Source organism: Phoenix dactylifera, chromosome 6 (assembly GCF_009389715.1).
Source record: "Phoenix dactylifera cultivar Barhee BC4 chromosome 6, palm_55x_up_171113_PBpolish2nd_filt_p, whole genome shotgun sequence".
Lineage (NCBI taxonomy): Eukaryota > Viridiplantae > Streptophyta > Magnoliopsida > Arecales > Arecaceae > Phoenix > Phoenix dactylifera.
The window spans coordinates 11,067,022-11,088,215 of NC_052397.1; the positions used below are offsets into that span (position 1 = coordinate 11,067,022).

The 21,194-nt window shown below is 36.7% G+C and overlaps 1 protein-coding gene and 2 non-coding genes across 7 annotated transcripts; all 3 read right to left on the reverse strand.

Annotated features, from left to right (window-relative positions):
- Positions 1–1,823: 1,823 nt before the first annotated feature.
- On the reverse strand, positions 1,824–12,278 carry LOC120111055 (L10-interacting MYB domain-containing protein-like). 5 transcript variants are annotated; one of them, XM_039127403.1, is made up of 4 exons: positions 12,124–12,278; positions 5,966–6,025; positions 2,583–3,348; positions 1,824–2,447 (listed from the first exon to the last, which is right to left on the reverse strand). In XM_039127403.1, the coding sequence occupies exons 3-4, from the start codon at positions 3,244–3,246 to the stop codon at positions 1,984–1,986; spliced, it is 1,128 nt and encodes a 375-aa protein (XP_038983331.1). In that variant the 5' UTR covers positions 3,247–3,348; positions 5,966–6,025; positions 12,124–12,278; the 3' UTR covers positions 1,824–1,983. The 5 variants fall into 5 exon arrangements, 4 of the variants coding, with proteins under 4 accessions (XP_038983331.1, XP_038983333.1, XP_038983332.1 ...); XM_039127405.1 differs by lacking the exons at positions 1,824–2,447; positions 2,583–3,348 and adding exons at positions 3,437–4,226; positions 4,314–4,678; XM_039127404.1 differs by lacking the exons at positions 1,824–2,447; positions 2,583–3,348 and adding exons at positions 3,437–4,226; positions 4,314–4,681.
- LOC120111253 lies at positions 11,440–11,520 on the reverse strand. The gene has a single exon (XR_005512329.1). It is a non-coding gene; the product is annotated as a small nucleolar RNA R16 (small nucleolar RNA).
- LOC120111252 lies at positions 11,625–11,710 on the reverse strand. Its single transcript, XR_005512328.1, has one exon. It is a non-coding gene; the product is annotated as a small nucleolar RNA R16 (small nucleolar RNA).
- Positions 12,279–21,194: the final 8,916 nt, after the last annotated feature.

Genomic DNA, 21,194 nt, shown 5'->3' on the forward strand with positions numbered 1-21,194 from the left:
CACCACGATCTATATACGGGCTCTGCATGAACAAACTTCATGCTTCAGCTTCACCATTCCTTGGGAACCTACTCCAGTTGAAGGGCTAATCATATCAATCACTTGAAATGCAAACTCCAACTCAATTAAAGCACCAATGTTATGCATCTGATCAAGGCAATCCAATGGCTACAATGCTTAAGATGGGCATTGTGAAGCCCAATCCAACATAGTCAAACGATGCATCTGAGTATTAAGTTCTTCCGAATTAATACGTGTATTTTTAAGTTATGCTAATGCAAGTTGTTTAGTCCATCCATAAATAGCAAACATATAAGAACTATAATTTTTATTCAAACCATGAACTGACAGTCTATCCCATTTATTTGTTTATCATAGCAAGAGTTTTCATCAAGCATGCTAACCTTGATTGAGATCATCAATCTCAATCTCCAAAAAATTGAATCCAAACCTCATTAGATATTAAGGCCCTATTTGGGGAGCTGTTGGAAGTAGAGCTGTTGGAAGTAGAGCTGTCTGAAGTAGAGCTGTTATAAAAAGCTGTTTGCTGTTTGGTAACTACATTCGTAAAGTGCTGTGGTACTTTGTTTTGTGTTTGGTAAACAAACTGAGAAAGTACTTTTGTATGACAAAATTACCATAAAGGACATTGCATAGTATTATACAACAGAACATAATAAAACATAACATAAATTAATACATAAATATACGATATAGTATAATATTATTGTAATATAAAATAATGTTATGTTAATATAGCATAATAGTAATATAATTATTAGAGTAAATTAATATTTGGTAATATAACATAATATTAAATTATTTAACATAACATATTAATGTATTATGATATAATGTAATATATATTATATTTATAGTATAATACAATAATAAAAGTATAAAATATTATAATTATTAGTATAAATTAATTTCTCATAATATAACATAATATTAAATTATTTAAAATAACAAATTAATGTATTATAATGTAATGTAATATAATATAATATAATATTTATAGTATAATACAATAATAAAGGTATAAAATATTATAATTATTAGTATTAATTAATTTTCCATAATATAACATAATATTAAATTATTTAAAATAACATATTAATGTATTATAATGTAATGTAATATAATATAATATTTATAGTATAATACAATAATAAAGGTATAAAATATTATCATTATTAGTATAAATTAATTTCTCATAATATAACATAATATTAAATTATTTAAAATAACATATTAATGTATTATAATGTAATGTAATATAATATAATATTTATAGTATAATACAATAATAAAGGTATAAAATATTATAATTATTAGTATAAATTAATTTTTCATAATATAACATAATATTAAATTATTTAAAATAACATATTAATGTATTATAATGTAATGTAATATAATATAATATTTATAGTATAATACAATAATAAAGGTATAAAATATTATAATTATTAGTATAAATTAATTTTTCATAATATAACATAATATTTAATTATTTAACATAACATATTAATGTATTATGATATAACGTATTATAATATTATATTTATAGTAGGTGATAATGTATTATGGTATCTCTCTAACAATTTTTCTAGTTAGGTGATAAAATTGATTAAATGATTACTAGATGTTTAGACGAGAATCACATAGATGAAAAATTATTTAGCATATTCTACGTGCGTACTTCAATAAGGCTTGGAATATACTTCATATAGCCTGGCACACAGTTTAGCCTTTCTAACACACAATTAAGGATTGGACACAATTAATCTAGCATGGTATACATATATCTTAGCACATAGTTAATCAAGGATTGCACATAGTTAATATCCATCCTCTCTAACTTTACCTTGTTCATACTTTTTTACATTGTTGACGTAGTAGCAACAAAAATACAACGAACATTCATGTTTGGTCAAATACAAAATAAAACAACATGTAGAATTGCACTGCACTCAGAAGTCAACGAGCTATAAGTTGAGAAGCAATATGATCACGCAGAATATCCATCTCACGGTTACCCAATATTTGGCTTTGCTCTGCACTCAGTTCTTCCTGTGGTTCATTAATCTCTAAACAATCAGAAGGGAGTAGATCCTCATTATCATCATAAGGCTGAAACTCCAAATCTTTGATTGCACGATTTCTAATAAAATTATGAATAGCCATGGAAGCCACCACAATTTGGACTTGTTTATGATAAGAAAAGTTGGGCATGGTACTCAACATTCTCCATCTACTTTTCCAGCATCCGAATGTCCTCTCAATAGTGCATCTCAGGGAGGAATGTGCATGATTAAAGATTTCATGCATACCCTTTGGTTGACTTCCACGTCGAAAATCTGGTAAATGATACCTCTCCCCTTTGTAAGGCCCCATATATCCCAACATGTGAGGATATCCTGCATCCACCAAATAATATTTACCTGCATATATATATATATATATGAGTTAGTATTTTAATATATTTAATGAAAGTTAAAAAAGTATACTTGCGATCATAATATATTTAATTAATATGCATACATCTATATTATAATATATTTAATTAAAATGCATACCTCTAGGTGGGTGTGGAAATTGGAGCTCTTTTCTGTGTATAGCATCTAAAAAAATACGAGTATCATGAGCAGTACCTTTCCATCCAGCACAAACAAAAGTGAAACGCATATCAAAATCACAACAAGCCATAACATTTTGTGTAGGAATCCCTTTTCGGCCAATATATGGTACTTGTTTGGATGGAGAAATTTTCACTGGTATATGGGTGCCATCAATTGCTCCAATGCAGTCCTTAAAATAAGGCCACCAACGATGATCATTGCGGATTTTACTTGGAATATTTTTGAACTCTTTATCCAGCGGGCTAATAATATCCTTGGACATCCTTAAAACAGCATTTAAAACATGGGTGAAATATCTACTAACTGTTTCTCCGGAATGTTGAAATCTTTCTTGAACCATCCTATTCCCAAACCCATGTCCTAGAATCATCAAAAACATAGACACCAGCTCCTCAACAGGAATATATCTAGAAGCCTTTAAACCATATTTGATTTTCAATTCCATGCACAGATTAATAAATACATGTTTTTCCATTCGAAATTGTTGTTGGCATCTATATGGATTGCCATCTAAAATTTCTGATACAAACTTGTATCCGGTTTGATAAGAGGTCCTACAAGGCTCCTTTTCAATATATTTTGTGTAATATTCAGTAACCATAACCAACAGTTGCAGTTAGTAGAATATTATAATTATCATCATCAACTATCTCATCTTCACTAGAATAATTCTCCTCAGAACTATTGTCAATGCTGCCCATACCTGTAGAAAACATATTATGCAAAAAATAAAACATCTGTAGCAAATAAAACAAATGATATATAAACATATAATGCAAATACATATTATATCACAAAATCATAACATCTATAATATCCATAAAATCAATAGCATCCACGATACATTATCCAAGAGATACCACAAATACATATAGTCCATCATCATTCTATAATAGAAGTTCAAAATTAAAACTACAAAACATATTGCCATAATAGTACGTCAACAACTACTTATGTAAGTTTGACATTCGCTTGAGCCATTCAATTCGAAGATTGGTATCTCGGAGTGCCATAAACATCTCTCGATGTTCTCTTTTAAGGAGCACCTCAGCAGCAATCAAAAGCAGTTCAGGTTGTGCTACCATCTCAGGCATCATATGCACTACGTCCATCACCTCATCGATACTACGTCCAGGTTTATCAATCATCTTGGATGGCACTGTACTTTTCTTCTCCACTGCATCAATAAGACGACTCAATTGCTGAGATAGTTGTGCAGCACCCCCAACCCTTCTTGCATTTCTTATCATGCAAAGTAGAGCTAACTCTTTTCTTTCCTCTCTCTTGGATAGCATCAGATGCAAGAGTAAGGTTAACATTAAAATTATCAGTGGGAACATCATCAATTTTATATGCAATCATATGATGGTCCTCATCTGAGTCACCTAAGCCCTCAAATGTATCATTATTAACCCCATCCAACCTCTCATATACTTCAATTGTGTCCTCAACATCCTCCTGCACCAGTAAAGCTGGTGCCCAGGCCCCCTCCCCAGTGGCATTAGTACCTCTAAATAACCTATCCAATTTTATTGCATGTTGTAGACCACGTTCTCGAAACTTAGCTGCATCAGGAATCTCCTGCAAGTTAACAATATATAGTTGTCAATAGTAGTTTATAGGTTAGTATAAAAAATCTTACAAATATTAAACTAGTGGCACGTGTACCTGCAATTTTTTTTCCCACCATGCATTTGGTGCATCTATTGTATTTCTAACAGGATCCCATCCAAGTCTTGTTTCCTTTCCCACCAATTTCATCCAAATGCTCCAATTTGCTTTCAGGTTATCCCACTTATTTTTAAATTTTTTGTAGTCATATTGATTTCCAGTCTTCTTATTGAATTTCTTAATTATATTGGCCCACCCTAACCTATTGAAATGTGTTCCTGGGCGATTACCAGCTTCAACTTTACTAATACATATATCGATAAACTCCTCTATCAATTTTTCATTCCAAATGGCCTTCCTCTTCTTCTCATCTTGGGTTGATGGACCAGCAAGGGTATGTTGGCTCTTCTTAGACATTTGTTCTTCTTACAATGCAACAACAAAGACATGAAATATTTTGTCAATCATAAGTCATGATTTCAACCATATGAATAAAACACCTTGTAAAGCATATTAGAAAAACAATGAGATATTAGACAAGGCATGCAATAAGAGGCAATTATTTGATAGAACTATAAGCATTTTCACCAGCTTGCACAGTTCTTAAATGGATCTCAGGCTTTACTGGTTTCGTCTATGTTCTTGACCATTTTTAGGCTAGTCTTAGAAGACCCATGTACTCTTTATTGTATACTTTCTCTGTATTTGGTCAAGCTAGTCTTCTTAATAGAACTCTATGTCTAATGAATGTCAATTATTTGATAGAATCAAGGATTTGATGGATGGCTATTATGATACTAAATAAAGAAATTGCCATTACCATGTATAAACTTACTCTTCCCATTCCTACCTAGGTAGCAGCATTTTTGCCATGATCTCAGGAAAAATTTGCCTACGTACCATGATCTCCTTTCTTTTTAAATTTCAACTTCCAGATCTTGTAGGACTCTCTTTCTATTGGAAATAAGATCAGATTAATAGGAACATTTATTACCTTATTTATCTCCAGTATCTCGATTTTATATTGTAAATCCATTAGCACCTACAGGTTCTTTTCCTTTTAACTCTCAGAACATGCTCATATGATTCTGTAATAAATATAAAAATTGATTATTTCTAAAGGAATAAAAGTAATAGCGCACCGAGATTTCTCTTAAAAAAATTGTGAGATTGTTTGGAAATTCCCAATGCTCGGATCATGAAGACTAAAGTTGAATCATGTAATGGTTACGTTGTATGCACATTATTTGTCAGATTAATAAGGTCCAGGGGGCATGTCTCGTAATTACGATCGAGATGAATGAGAGGGATGGCATCAGTAAACTATTTCACTAAATTAGAAAACCTGTGCCTAACTGCACTATAAACCTGTGCCTAACTGCACTTTGTTGCTTGCACTAACTACGCTCAGGCCAAAACATATTACATTGTCAAGTTCCCAATATTAGCCAAATACGATGTTGAGTACCCAATATCTTCTTGGCAATATTGGAAGCATTAGTAACAATAGTATGCACCACTAAAATGACAATAAGGTGTAAGATCTTTTAATTAAAACATGCTTCAATATTCATCAAATGTCCATTCTTGGAATCACTAGCAGTGAATTTTGTTGAAGAATGACAATGTAAGTAGTAATTTGGACTTTAAGTCAAAAGTATAAGCATAAAATATTTTGGCTAATTAAGAATAAAAAGGAGTATTCTTACTTCTTAAAGCTTCAAAGTGCAATGGAGATTGCAAATTTCTGAGCCACTAGGTGATAGTACCTGACAGAAAATGATCCAATCATAAGTTAGAAGGCAACAATAATATTATCAAACTCCATTAAAATTCTAAATACAAATCTATCTTTCTCTCTGTAACAGAGAGAGGAAAAACTTGGTCCACCCGAAGAGAGAGGAAAAATTTGGTCCACCCGAACCACAGAGGGAAATCTCTCTCTCTGTAACAGAGATTTCTCTCTCTGTTCTCTCTCTCTCCCTTTGTAACAGAGAGGGAAAAGAGCTCGCCGTTCCACCAGAACTCCCTCCCTGCAACAGAGAGAGGATCTCGCGGTCCACCGTGGACCGCGAGATCATTAAGCGTACAGAGAGAGGATCTCTCTGTGTTATAGAGAGAGATCCTCTCTCTCTGTAACAGAGAGAGATCCTCTCTCTCTGTAACAGAGAGAGATCCTCTCTCTGTAAGGGGAGGCACCGTGGACCGTGGTGGTGCGGTCCACGGTGTCGCGGCTTGAGCATGGACCGAGGATCTCTCTGTAACAGAGAGAGATCCTCCCTCTGTAACATGCGATCATGGTCACCCGTGGACCGCGAGAGAGGAGGCATCGTGGACCGCAATGCTGCAGTCCACGGTGTCGCGGCTACAGCCTGGACCGCGATGCCGTGGTCCAGGGGTGGTTCTTCGTGGTCCATGCTCGAGGAGGACTGGCCGCGAGGTTGATGATTAAAAAAAAAAAAAAAACAATACATTGATTTTGGAAGGTGCAGAGAAGGATTAAATTTTTTTTTATTCTAAAATGTAGTTCAAGGGATGCATACAAAAATTGAAAAAAAAATACCTTCTCTTACGGAAAGGAGTCTGACGGCTAGGGTTCTTGGCTCAAGCAGATTTTTTAGGTTTATAAAGGGGCAAGCTATGTAATTATTATATTTTAATGTGGGCATTTTTGTCAAAAATAGAGCTTTCCGAAAAAGCTGAAACAGCTTCCTCCCAAAAGCTCCAAATTGGAGCTTCTGCCAAAAAGCTGTTTTCAGCTTCCCGCAAAAGCTGAAACAGCTTCTTGGAAATTTTACCAAACACACTTTTTTCCCTAAAAGTACTTTTGGAGGGCCAGAAAGTGCTTTTTGGCCCTCCAAAAGCTCCCCCAAACAGGGCCTAAGTGCATAGCTGTAAGAATATTCAATACTTTTTTTGGCTCCTCTAAATCTTGAATATGCTGATCATTATTTTTGTCCACATTGATTTGGAGAAGATATCCACTTTCTCTGCTAAGAGTTTCTAGTTGTATCACACTGTCTTCCTGTTCATGATCTCCTAAAAATCTTCCTCAATCGTATAATACTTGATGCAAGACTTTTAATAGATATAATTCGTGCTATTCAATTTTTCGATCCTAATGAGAGACATGATAGTACACACTAACATTGATGTATAGTGAACTACTAGAAGCTCTTTAACTATATCGAGCTACGAATATACGAATCACTAGTCATAAAGGATATAGCTCTAATACCATATAGAATTGCATACTTTTTGATATAAATCGACATGTTGGTCCTAGATCCAAAACAAGGATAAATTAAATGAACCAACAACAATAGAAGAAAAATATAAAAAATATTAGAGAGAGGAGAAAGAATTTTTATTCAAAGAAAATATTTGAAAACCAAAATATAGATTCCCTCTAATACACCTCACACAAGAAATTTTCCTCAACAAAAAGCCTCACATTACTATCCCCTTACAAAAGTTGAATTAAAAAAAGCTGACATCCAAGAGTCTTCCCATTGTAGTTTGATTGTCTATTGAACCTAAGGCTCAACCTAACTAACATGAACCAATATGATCATTAGTTAGAATTATTTAATTAATATCTTGGAGTTCATGATGCTTTTAACATAATCCTCTATAACAAGTTAGAAGAAACTTTGAAACTAGATTGTGTTTTTGAAAGGCACTGGATGCAATTTTTATTGTACCACAAAAAGTTACAATCCACCAAAGTTTTTTGTATCTTTGCCCTTGAAATGCTATAACAGCACAGGTCCTTACTCAAAAAAGCTAGTCGAAATATATTATTTGGTTCTTTGGCCCCATATAAATATTCAAAATTTACCAAATGCATAGCCGATGAGAGAGTAAATACATGATCGCATAGATCCTTACATACTTCCCCCATTTAAGCTAACAACCTTACCAAGCTAAAAGTCCAAATCTATTCACAAGTACGACAAATCCAATCACAAACACCACTATCAACTCATGGCCAACTCAAATGGGCAGAAGTTGAACTGTTAAGAGGGGCAGGAATACTATTGGCCGATCTTGCGAAAGGACGTGGTCAGTTCATCAAGTGGTGTGACCGATGTCAACGCCATTCAAATACCCAACAATGACCAGCGGTGCCACTGACGCCGATCAACGCCCCTTGCCTGTTCGCGCAATGGGGGACCAACATCCTTAAACTTTTTTTGGTGGCAACTGGGCAGCACAAGTTCCTCTTTGTAACGGTAGACTACTTCACCAAATAGGCAGAAGCTGAACTAGTGGCTCGGACTACCTAGGTGAAAGCACGAGACTTCATCTGGTAGACCATTATTTGCAGGTTCGGGCTCCCCTGGGCAATCATCACAGATAACGGGCGTTGGTTCGACAATGCTAAATTCAAAAAGTAATGTACCGAGCTCGGAATCAACCACCGATTTACTTTGGTGGCGCACCCCCAGTTTAATGGAGAGGCCGAAGTGACTAACCGAACAACCCTACAGGAACTAAAGGTGAGCTGGATCGAACGAAAGGGTTATGGGCTGAAGAGCTCTACAATGTTTTGTTGGCATATCGAACAACGTCTCAAGTTCATACTAGGGAGATGCCCTTTAACCTTGCCATTGGAACAAAGGCAATAATCACACTTGAGATCAGACTTTCATCGTTTCGGATAGAAAGTTTTGACGACTAGACAAATTTAGATCAGCTCCGGGTCAACCTCGACATATTGGAAGAAACTAGAGAATGAGCTCAAATCCATGTGGCGGGTGTACCGGCAAAAAACAGCTCAGTACTACAACTCAAGGCTCAAAGGCAAGCTATTCCAACCTAGTGATCTCGTCTTAAGAAAGACTGAAGCGTTCCAACCAGGAGAGCTTGAAAAGTTGAGCCCAAATTGGGAAGACCCATACTGAATAGCCGAAGCTATGCGATCGGGAGCGTATAGACTAGAGCAGCTCAAACAGCATTCTGATCCCATAGACTTCGAACTCGACAACCTTTACATCTATTATCAGTAAGGTTCATTGTAGTCTAAGCTTATTTCTAATAAAAATCCACTTATTCTCTTTGTCTTTGAAATCGGATGACTATTGCAACTGTACTCGACTTGGGACACCCCGGGAATGCTTAAGCCCCACCAAAGGAGACACCCCAGGGACGCCAGGGGCCTTCTTAAGACCGAGCCTATTCAAAATTCTTCTAGGCTCATAGTCCAGAGATGAACAACTAAGGGGCCACCCGGAGCTGACTCGAAACTTTTTTCAACCGAGCCCACTCGAAAATTTCTCTAGGACCATAGTCTAGAGATGAACAACAAAGGAGACAACCCATGCCGACCAAGGACCTCCTCAAGCTGAGTTCATTTAGAATCTCTCTCTTGCTCCATATATGACCAACAAAAGAGACACCCTAAGCAACCTAGGACCTTTCTCAAGTCAAGCTCACTCAGAATCTCTCCAGAGCAAAACTCCATAGATGACCAACAAAGGGGACACCCTTGGCTGACCTGGGACCTCTTGAAGCCGAACTCACTCAGAATCCCTCTGGAGCAAGACTCTAGAAATGACCAATAAAGGAGACACCCCAGGATGACCTGGGACGTCCTCAAGCCGAGCTCACTCGGAATCCCTCTAAAGCAAGACTCCAGGTATGACCAACAAAAAAGACCAATCCAGGCCGACCTGAAACCTCCTCAAGCCGAGCTCACTCAGAATTCCTTTGAAACCTAAGTCCGGAGAATATCAATAGAGGAGACAATCTGAGCCGACCTGGGACCTCCTCAAGCTGAGTTAAACTCCCAATTTCTTGGGAGCTGAACTCCAGGAAGATTGACTGAGAAGCTGAGCTCTACACCGCTCCTTCCTAGATGAAATTAAACGTAAGGGAAAGAGTTCAGTGCAACAACCCGAACTAAAACCAAGAAATGAACAAGTAAGGATAGTCAGGGACTTTGAAAATTTTCTTTACTTTTATTGTCTTTTGGTATATATATTTACCTTATTAGAAGGCGAGCAAAAAGAGGCTACAAGAAAAGATCGAAACTTGGGCGATGACCTAACTCAAGTAAAGAAAACAAACAACAAGAACAAAAACTGAAGTCATGTTCTTTAAAAAATTCTTTACTTTCATTAATTTTGAGTTTTACACTTATCTCAACAAAAGTCGAAAAAGAGAGTACATTAAGCTTTGTTTACCTAAGCAAAAGAAGAAAAAACAAAAAAGATGGAAAGGTAGGATTTCACTCCTCGCCTTCCCAACCTTCGCCGCTGCCAAGGTTGCCATCGCCACCGCCGATCTCACCCTCCTCAAGGTCGTCGCCATCTCCATAGCTATTGTTGCCGTTGCTGTTAGCCCCGCCTTCTTCGCGGCCTTCCCCGCCCTCGCCTTTGCCGACGACGTCGTCGTCGAGGCTGTAGTAGTCCATCCTCGAGACGAGCCATTGAGCTCGAAGCTCAGCATTTGTTGAAGCCCTTATTGAAGGCATCGGTCACGTTCTACAAGGTCTCCCAAGGGTCGTCAAAGCTGAATTGGACTTTTTGGATTGACCCATCCTGGAAAGTAGGTCTTAGAGGAGCGAGCAGGAGTTGAAGGGCCCTACTCGGAAGCTAACAAGCTCGGACTTGACCAAGCCAAGCCACGAGCCTTGGGGGGAGACCAGCGTGGAGATATAGCGGTAGCAGAAGGTTGGGTGAGGACAACCCCTTCCGGAGGAGCCGATCTCATTGGCGACACAACCTCAACCTCAGGGTCGAGCTCCATAGTCCCCCAAGGTACCTCAAGAAAGACTTCAAGAACCAAAGCCTTAGCAGAGAAAGGAGAGAGTCGCAGTGTCTAATTTAGATAGTTAAACAAGGAGAGTAGAAATGATGCTAAGAGGTATCTGCTAACTAATTTTTCTTCAAATCTCTCTCTATCTTTAGCAGAGAAAGGACCTTTTCTTGCGGCTAGGATCTGCCAACCAAGAGATGCTTATCAACTAATAACTAAACCGCAAGTCTGCATTAATGAACAATTTAATCATCGGAGACTGTTTCTGGAGAAACACAGTTCTGCAACACTCAACAAGACTCAAGGAGAATGAACAAGACAAGGCTAAAATCGATAAAAATTAAAAAAAAAAAGAATAATCCGTTGCAAAAACAAATATAGAAGAGAACTTTTGATCCAATAGTCCAAATGGACAATCATGTATGCATCAGATAATAAGCGGAGTGTAAATCCACACAACCACTTCAGTGTGTAGGATAAGATAATTGCATCAATTGCCATTCCTCCAGAATTCTAAACAAATTTCAAAGCTTGCAATCTTGCAAAAATGTTAGCATATCGAGTAAAACTAATGAAAACATGACTCAAGAGTGCAGTAGTAAGAAGAGGGGCATCAGCTAATAAGCGGAGTTTTAGTCCACACAACATTTCGGCGTGTAGGATAAGATTTCACAATCACATCACTTGCCAACTTAACAAATTTTGTTCTTAATACATGAATTTTTTGCTGCAAAAAATAGGAATTTCGAGTGGACCATTTGACACCAAAGCAACCGAGTCTTATGCATTGGGCTGGTAAGCCAACCATTTAGCTCTCTGCACCCGTTATATCTCCCCAGACAAAGAATAAAACCATCTGAGAAGAGAGTAAGTGGTGCAATTCCTTTGCTACAAAGCTTATATAACCAAAAAAAAAAAAAAAACTATCACAAGATTAAAAAGTGGTGTCAGTCGATAGCTCAGTAGATGCGTATTTAATCAAAGACACAAAATAGATCTCAGATGTCCAGACATAGAAAATTTTCGGCATCTTCATCATACCATATCAACAAACACTTTATATGAAATTAAATAAGATAAGTTAAGAGAAACAATAAGGAAATACCGATCTCTCAGATGCGTTCCTTGAAACAAGGAAGGCAGAGATTGCAGACATTCAACATGGCATCAGTTTCTGACCGCCCGTCTGCTTCGAATCTCATCATCGAGAGTTCAAAAGATTAGAAGGAGAAGAAGAAGAAGAAAGAGAAATAGATACACAAAAGAAAATAGAGATTTTTGATGAAGAAAAGAGCCACAGGAAGACGAGAGGGAGAGGAATGGGAGGCTGCAACGTCCGGCAGGGGTTTAAAAAGGGCTTCCCCCTTTGAGCCCTAAAACACGAACAAGGGTTCGATGCCAAGGGTATCCAGCCGCATTCTGAAGACCAGAAGCACTGGGCTGTAGTATGATGCTCCAAATTTTGGGCTCAAAACGGGCCAGATTGTATTGCCTTATCGACACCCAAAGGCGCACATGATCCTTCTCCCTTGGGCAGAAGTCAATTTTGATTTTTTTTTTAATTTCCAAATTTTGTTGGGTAGGGTTGGTTTTAGTTTAGCTTTTTATTTTAATTTTTTTAAAAAGTTTTACACTTCTAAATAACCTATACTAAAATATTTCAAGCAAAATAATTTTTAAATTGTAAAATAAATAATTGGTAATTGTATTGTTAGCGATATATGAAAGCTTAAAAATAATAGGATAAGACATTGTGAATAAAAATAGTTACAAGAAAAATCATTCAAGAAGGTTCCGTCTAGTTACTTATGAGACAAAGATCATACACTGCACATATTGGGAAGCTAGTTTTGCCTTTCTGTAGATATCATTCTGTCTCTGTAGCATATATTGCTTGACGAATAAAATTGATATGTTTATGTTAACTGTCTTAATAAAAAAAATAAAGACTCAATTCGAGCCATTTATGATATTTTTTATTATATTTGACATACTACTTGAAAATTGGATCGACCAGTAACTTGGAAAAAAAAGTTTGGTCAAGGATAAATCAACCGTTGGATCAATCTAAGTCAACCCATTCCATCTAATATATTAATTATTAATTACTTATATGTAAAATATTAAAATCATAAATATATATAGATTTTTTAGAAAAATATGAAATAAAATATGCATGCTTTGTTGAAATAGTTTTAGGTTGTTTAAACAAATGAATTTTGGAAATTGATATTTCATGCAATGTAAAAGGGAGCCTTCTCAAGTTTTTTCATAAAACTTGTCTTACATAAATTAGAATTTGTTAGTGTCATTTTTAGAAATACTTAGTTGCTCATAGACAACTCATAGACTCTAAAAGTCTTAGATTCCTCTTCTTCTCAATCTCTTATAGAGTAAAATTGGACCTTTTTTAGGCAAACCATAATGTTCAGTGAAACACCATAAAACTGCAGTCCTATTGCAAAATATCAAACAGAAGATTAGTAGGAAGTAGAGGGAAGAGGCTTTTGGCATTTGATGAGAGAAGGTATGAGAGTAAGGAGGGGAGGCCTCTTGCGGCGAAGAGTGGTGGGAGATGACGCTACCACCGTCATTGGCAAGGGAGTTCGGGAAGAGGAGGGCATTGGGAGTGTGAGAATTAGACTTTCATTTTGATGTGAGAAACTTTGAAAATAAAGAGTGGGAAGAGGGATAGCGGACTGCATCGTTACAGTTATCAGATTGTTACTATCCTGATTGTGTGGGGCTGGAGGCGGAGAGGAGAGTTAGGGTGGCTAGTGGGGAAGGAGAAGGAAGGACAGGTGGGGGGAGGGAGAGAGAGAAAGAAAAAGGGGGAGAGAAGGGACAAATTATTGGTGATTGTTGGCCTGCTACCATGATCTAGTAAGCATGGTGGAGTAAGAGGGGTTGAGAGAGAGGAGAGAGTAAGCAAGACCTACTTGTTGATGCCTGCCGACATACCACAAGGTTTGGCGAGGGTGAGTAAGGCGAGGGAAGAGGAAAAGAGAGGGTTCTGTTGCTGCTATCTTTTGCCTATCACCAAGCTTCAAGGTGAGCACGATGAAGGGAGAGAAAGAGAGAAAGCAAGGGAGTGGCTACTTGCCATCGGCCATCCTTGAGGATCTACCAAGGAAAAGGGGGATGGGAAGAGAAAGTGAGGGAGAAGAGAGGATAAGAGAGTGGGTTCAAGCCTTAGTTCGAGGTGTGATGTTTATTGAAGCAAGGTTCTTGTTGCTTACCATCAACCATCCAAAAATTCATGTCGACGCTAGAGAGAAGAGTCTTGTTCAAAGAGGAAAGAGGCAAAGAGAAGTGACAAACAGAAAGTATTCAATCAAATGCTAATTACCTAATATGATAAAGTTTTATTCGGTTTGAAACTGGCTGATTCACTTGAACCCAAATGATTTGAACAAGCCGTTGGTTCAATGGCGGTCTAAAACAAATATTATAAAATGCACCGATTTTTATGACAATCCAGATTTAGGTGGTTATCTAGGCCAGATGCCAATCGGTTGACAATTCTACCGGTTCAACCCGATTGGTCTAGTTTTTAAAACATTGCACAACGATGGGACTTGAGTCTCTCCATATTGAAAGAGAGTTTGTAGATGCTTATATAAAAAGATAAGTACAAAATGAAATTGCTCGTGCAATCTACATGTGGTTAAAATGAAAACACAATGACCAGATAGTTTACAATAAGTAAGCTTTTTCACAACAAAAAAAAGTTGCAAGCATGGGACACGCTGTTGGGATAAACTTTGACTAGGTTAATACGCTCTTGCAAGTCAATGGGCCAACTCATGAACCAGGAGCTTGGATCGAAGAAAAGTGAAGCTAGCGTTAAGCGGAGAGACCCTATGTAAAAATATCAGCAACCTAATCTGCATTGGAAATGAAACAAATTCGAAATTGTCAGCAAGCCACACATTCATGAACAAAGTGAAAATCAATCTTCATATGCTTGTTGCAGGCATGGAATGTTGGATTAGCGGTGAGAAATATGGCACTAAGATTGTCACACCAGAGAAATAGCGAATCATGGCAGTAGACACCAAGTTAAGGAAGCAAATGATGGATCTAGATGAGATCGGTGGTAGCATTGACTAACCTTTTGTATTTAGATTCAATATTAGAGCGAGCAATAATGTGTTATTTCTTGGCAATCCAAAAAATGAGATTAGGACCAAGAAACATAGAAAATACACTGATAGAGTGACGATCATTTGGGTTCCTAGCCCAATTGGGATGAAAGGAATGAAGTTGTAAGAAAGAAGACTTAGCGGTCAAGAGTTCATGGTGAATAGCGTGTTTCAAGTAACGGCGAATATGTTTTATAGCTTTTCAGTGAAGAGTAGTAGGGCAATGCATAAACTGATAGATATGATTAACAGAAAAGATATTGTTACGTTGCGTTAACGTAAGATACTAAAGTACTATGACAGTGCTACAATATCGAATAGGATTACCTATAGGATCACCATCATAGAGGGCCAAATGGGAGCTTGTAGCAATAGGCATGGACACAGGCTTAAAACCAGATATGGGTTTTTATTGGCATGTGTAAAGCATGTTGGTTTATTCAAAAAAATCATATTCTTTCTATTGATACCATATAGAACAGTATGCTATCCGGAGTAGGTTGGCCATGCCGGCCTAAGATCTGAAAAAATTACTAAAAAAATAAGCAGCAATAGTAAAAAAAATTATAGAGTGAAAAAATAAATTTATTCAAAAAGAAATAAATGCCGAAACAATGAGTTTGGCTACTCTTGCAAAGGACCCTCAAGCCTTGGATCTCATAACCTCTTCCTTACCACAAAAGACATCTCACTAAACTCTCCCTCAACTACGTCACCATCTCCCACTAGATCTCGAAAACATCACTATCCCACTTCAACTAAAAAACAAACTCAAGAATATTTTGCCTAAGGCTCAACTTAACTAAAATAGAACAGCACTAAAAGACAAACTATTCCAACTAGAAAATTAGAACAAGAAATAAATACAAACTAGAAATAAATTCTAGTATAAGTAGGACAAGCAATGGACTTCCAACATTATCTATCTAGTCAAAGAAGCTGATGCACTATTTTGGAGAAGAAGTCGAACTCACGGCAAAGCACGAGAAGCAGATGTAGTAGTCTATAAAAGTAGCAAAACATGTAGAATATGCGGACACAACAAAGAATGAGAATATTGAGGAGAAAAAAGAAAGGAATAGACGCAAAAGAGCCATAGGAGCAAAATCGGATTAGTCGTGATTCTGATACTATGTCAGCGATGGGATTTAAATCTCTCCATATTAAAAAGGAGAATTTATAGATGCCTTATATAAAAAGATAAGCACAAAATGGAATTTTTCGTGCAATCCGCATGTGGTTAGAATGAAAGCACAATGAGGAGACAGTTTTACATCAAGTGAACTATTTTCTAACAAAAATAGTTATAGATATAGGCTAGGCGGTTTGGATAAACTTTGACTAGGTCAATAACATTGACAAAACTCTGAAGTCATCCTGGCATTAGGAATCAAAGGGATGAATTATACAGTAATTATAGTCCAGGGTTCCAGAATATTTGCTTCACATATATTCGGCCTATTCGGACGTCGGGTACCATTGCTAGATGATCATTTCGATTAGTAAAATAAGTTGTTCTAGTGCTACCGACTTAGGTTCGAACCTATGGAGTCACACATATAGAAGTTTTTAGATTGATCAAATGGCTGATTGATGATTAAGAATCATTCAGGGATAATTTGGTTAATTCGATTGACAAATTATCCTAAGCAAAAGTTGCATTAAAATAATTATTGAATTATTGGAGGGTTAATTAGTAATTGGATTACTAATCAATTCAATTTGATTGAATTATTGGACTTTAATTAAGCCAAATTGAATTAGATTCAATTTGAGCTAAATTAGGGTTTGACCTAATTCGATCGGATTCGACCCAAGCCGATTGGGCATAACCTAATTGATCGGACTTGACCCAATTGGATTGGAATTGACTCAAGTCAATTAAGAGTTCTTATTTTATGAGGATTAAGAGTCCAAATAATCAGAATTTATTATGAAGAAGAATTCTTAAAATTTAGGACCCTAGCTTTTTCCTTGGAGAAGAAAGACACCTCATCCTTATTCCTAAAAGCAGTGGTGTCTATCCTCTTTATTTTTGGCCAATTTTTGGCATGAGGAAAGAGGAGGCTGTGGGGCTATTTTTCAGAAAAATATGGCACCTCAAATCTTCCTAAAAAGATAGAAATCAAATCCCTAATTTGTAGGGACTGCATGACGCATCAAGCAGGGTGGCATTAAGCTGAAGTTTGGGGTGCAAAAACCCTATGATTTTTAGGGATTCTTGGCACAAGATTAAAATAGAATTTGTTCATCTCTTAGCTTTCGATTTACTAAAATTTTTTGGAAATTTTATCAGCCAAATTCGTTGGCCAAAAAAGGTGTGAGGCGTGGGGGGTCTTTTTACTTTTGGCTATAAAAAGACCCCCATGCCTAGGGTTTGCAAATAAGATGGTCTTTAGAAAGGGTTATAAATTCTGAAAAAATTCTGAGAGCCAGCCACCTTCTCTCCTCCTTCTTCTCCTTCATCTCCATCCTTCATCCTCTCGAAGAAGAATCAAAAGTTGAGTGCTTCGAGGGAGAAAAGTTCAGTCACTGCAGCACCTCTGCATGAGCTAGCACTCCTGCAGTTGTGGATCTTCCTAGAGCTTCGCGTGGACTATCCGTAGAGGCCGGACGCATGTGCGGCTATACAAGGTGATTAAGGTATCATCAAAGTTTTCAAAGCAAAAAGGTATGAGATCTGATCTCATTAAAATTAAGATTAGAAATCAACTAGGTTGCTGAAATTCTGCATGACTACATGTTAAACATAAAATCATGCCTACTTATTTAGAATAAATGTTTAAAGTCCTGGATCTATTTTTGTTGTAAAGATATGATCTCTAGCATGCATAGAAATTAAATAGTTTAATTCATGCTTTCGCTGTAAAATTTTAAAAAAATATATGCATGCGACCACCAGGGTTCCCAACAGTAGTATCAGAGTCATAGGTTCAAAGTAGTTTAAACATTTATGCCTGAAACAAGTTTTCTAATCCTAGTAATCAAGTAATCTGATTGGAATGATCACCAAGCCATCTGGTCATAGGAGAAAGAAGGGCTTATAACCCTCTTTTGCTATTCAATCCTTGAAGATGACCATAAAACGAAGATTAAAAGTAGTTTTAATCTTTGTAATTAAATCTAAAATCATAGATATGTTTAGATCAGATTTAAAAGAGATTTATGATTGATTTAATTGCTGTTTTTACATGATTAATCAGATCTGAAAATTAGTTGCATGTGATGCATGAGATCTAGGTAAATTCATGTTGATGTATATATGATATAAAGAACATGAATAAATCTAAAATCATAAACTTGTTTAGATTATATCTAAATAAAATTTATGATTTATTTATTTTCTGATTTTGTATGACAAATCAAATCTGAAAATAAATGCATATGATGTATGTTGTTTAAGTTAATTCATATTAGTTTGTATATGTGATATATGAACATAAATCATCTAAGATTTAAACATGAATTAAATCCAAATTTTAAACATGATTAATTACAAATCTCAGATCTAAAAAATAAGTTTTAAGAACTGAAACTTTGTAATTATTATGTCATTAAGAATAATGCAATGATCTGAATTTTCATAAGCTTACACTTAATGGAGAATTAAGTGATATGAAAACCTAGATCTAGAATTGTAACTCAATTCAATGACATTGCATAATTCATGGAGCATTTGGCTTAGCTCAAATCAAGTTCTTAAGATTGGGTTAGACCTGGGGTTAGAATCAAACATGGTCCAATTAGAGTTAATTGATCAAATCTAATTAAATAGTAACTAGATTAGGTCAAGAAAACTCTAGGTCAAATACAATACTTGTTGATTGATCAATTCCATGTCTTTGATTAGACCAAGATGAAACTTGATTGATGCTCAGAGGTAGAGTCCGAGTCATTTGAGTAATCAAATCAAAATTGATTAACCAATCGGTGTCTAAGGTAAGTTTGGCAGTTTTGACTGGTGGTTTTTAATTGGGAGCTACTCGCACTGATTCATCTTTGTCGAGTTAATGGCATATCCCTTCCACCGATCTCACTTACCTGGCTGACATGGTCAATCACATTTTGATTGGATCACTTAATAATTCGAGTTGACCCATGCCTTAAGAAAAATCAGTATGACTGATTTAGGTGTCTCCTTAACCGGATTGAATCTAGTTCTTATTAATCTGACTTGATGAAGTCAGTGGGAGGATCTAGATTAACCGGTTCTTCTCATATATTCTCAATTAAATCAAAATCTCTAAATTTATTAGGTCCCTAAAATGAAATAGTTATGGGAATAACTAGGTCATAGCCTTCCGTTAAGTTGGATGATAATGAGTCCAATGTTTCAATAATCATTGGAGGCGCCACACGCCTGGTGCTTATCGGACATTGGAATTATCATTCAATATATGATGAGTTGAGTGTACCTACCAATAGGTACATATGGGTTGGCCGAGCCACACTTGGGTCCATATGCGATCTATTGGGTTCTAGTGCCCACTAAAAAGTTAAGTGTAATTCTTCGAATTTGAGGTAGAGGCTACAAATTTGTATAAAATAGTGGAAGGACCTTTGGACTAAAGTCCAAGTCTTAAGGGTATTGTCAATTCATATACTGATAGCCGATTTTCTTTTTACGCAGAAATGGCCACTAGTTTGTCACTTCGTTCATTGTTGGATAATGACAAGTTGACTGGACCCAATTTCAATCACTGGCTTAAGAAACTTAAGATTTTGTTAGAGCATGAACGGATCCTTTATGTGATAACGAATCCAGCACTTGAGCAGCCTGCTGCTAATGCACGGGGTGCGGTCAGAGAAACTTATCAGAAGTGGCTCAGTGACCGTAACATTGTCCGATGCATTATGCTTGCTGCAATAAGCGATGAGTTCAGTCGCCGATTCGAGAATGCCCAGCCCGAAGAAACTGTTCAAGTGTTGAACGAATCTTTTGGCACTCCCGACGACGTTGAAAGGCACAAGACTAGTTGTGCTATTTTCAGCGCACGAATGAAAGATGGGGCATCCGTGACTGATCATGTATTGTACATGATTGAGTTGATCGAGCGTTTGAGCACTCTCGGTTTTTTCCTTCATGATCAATTGGGGAAAGATGCTATACTGAACTCTCTTCCTGGTTCGTACTGCCCATTTCTCACCAACTTTCGTATGACGAAACCTGTAGTAAATTATCACCAATTGTTGGGTTTACTACAAACTTTTGAGAAGGATCACCAACTCCTAAAAGGGTCGGTGAATTTAGTGGGAGGTTCGTCCAAGGATCGTGGTCCCTTTAAGAAAGGGAAGAATGTTGCCCAGATAGACAACCCAAGAGGGGGGGTGAATTGGGTTTTAAAATAATTATTGCAATTAAAAGACTTTGTGAGTAACTAATTAAAACTTTTGCGAGTGGATTAATTAGTTGCTATATGCAGTGGATGAAGGAAAAGGAAGAGACAATCAAACAATCACAAACACAAGCAATTTTATAGTGGTTCGGAGCTAACCCTTGCACCTACGTCCACTCCCCAAGCCTCACTTGGGAGTTCACTATAATCCCTCGGATTACAGCCGGTTGTTTTACAAGTTCACAACCCAACTTTTTGTTTTACGAGATCACAACGAACTCGGTCGGTTTTCACAGGCTCACCGACTAGAACCACCCGATTGTTTTCCCGAAATCACAATCAAACCCTTACACCGTTGGTTTTAATCTTGGCTCACCAACAAACCTTAACACCCTTGATTCAATCCCCTGATTGAATCAAGTAAGTAACAAATAGTTTGACACAAACAAAAAGAAAGCTTCTCAAAAGTGTATTTAAATAATTTAAGCAAGAAAGAGTAAGAAGCCCTCAAACTGATTTTGGAGATGGAGGAAGGGGCTTTTCAAACTCTTTGACTCCTCTTGAATTTGATGTAGACTTGCTGTCAGGAGGAGAGCCTTGAATGTGAGGAAGACAGTTGGAGAGTCGACTTCAATGCACTTCTTCCTTCTTTTTCGTGTAATCACTCTAGAGAGCTTTTGGTTGGTGGAAATCCC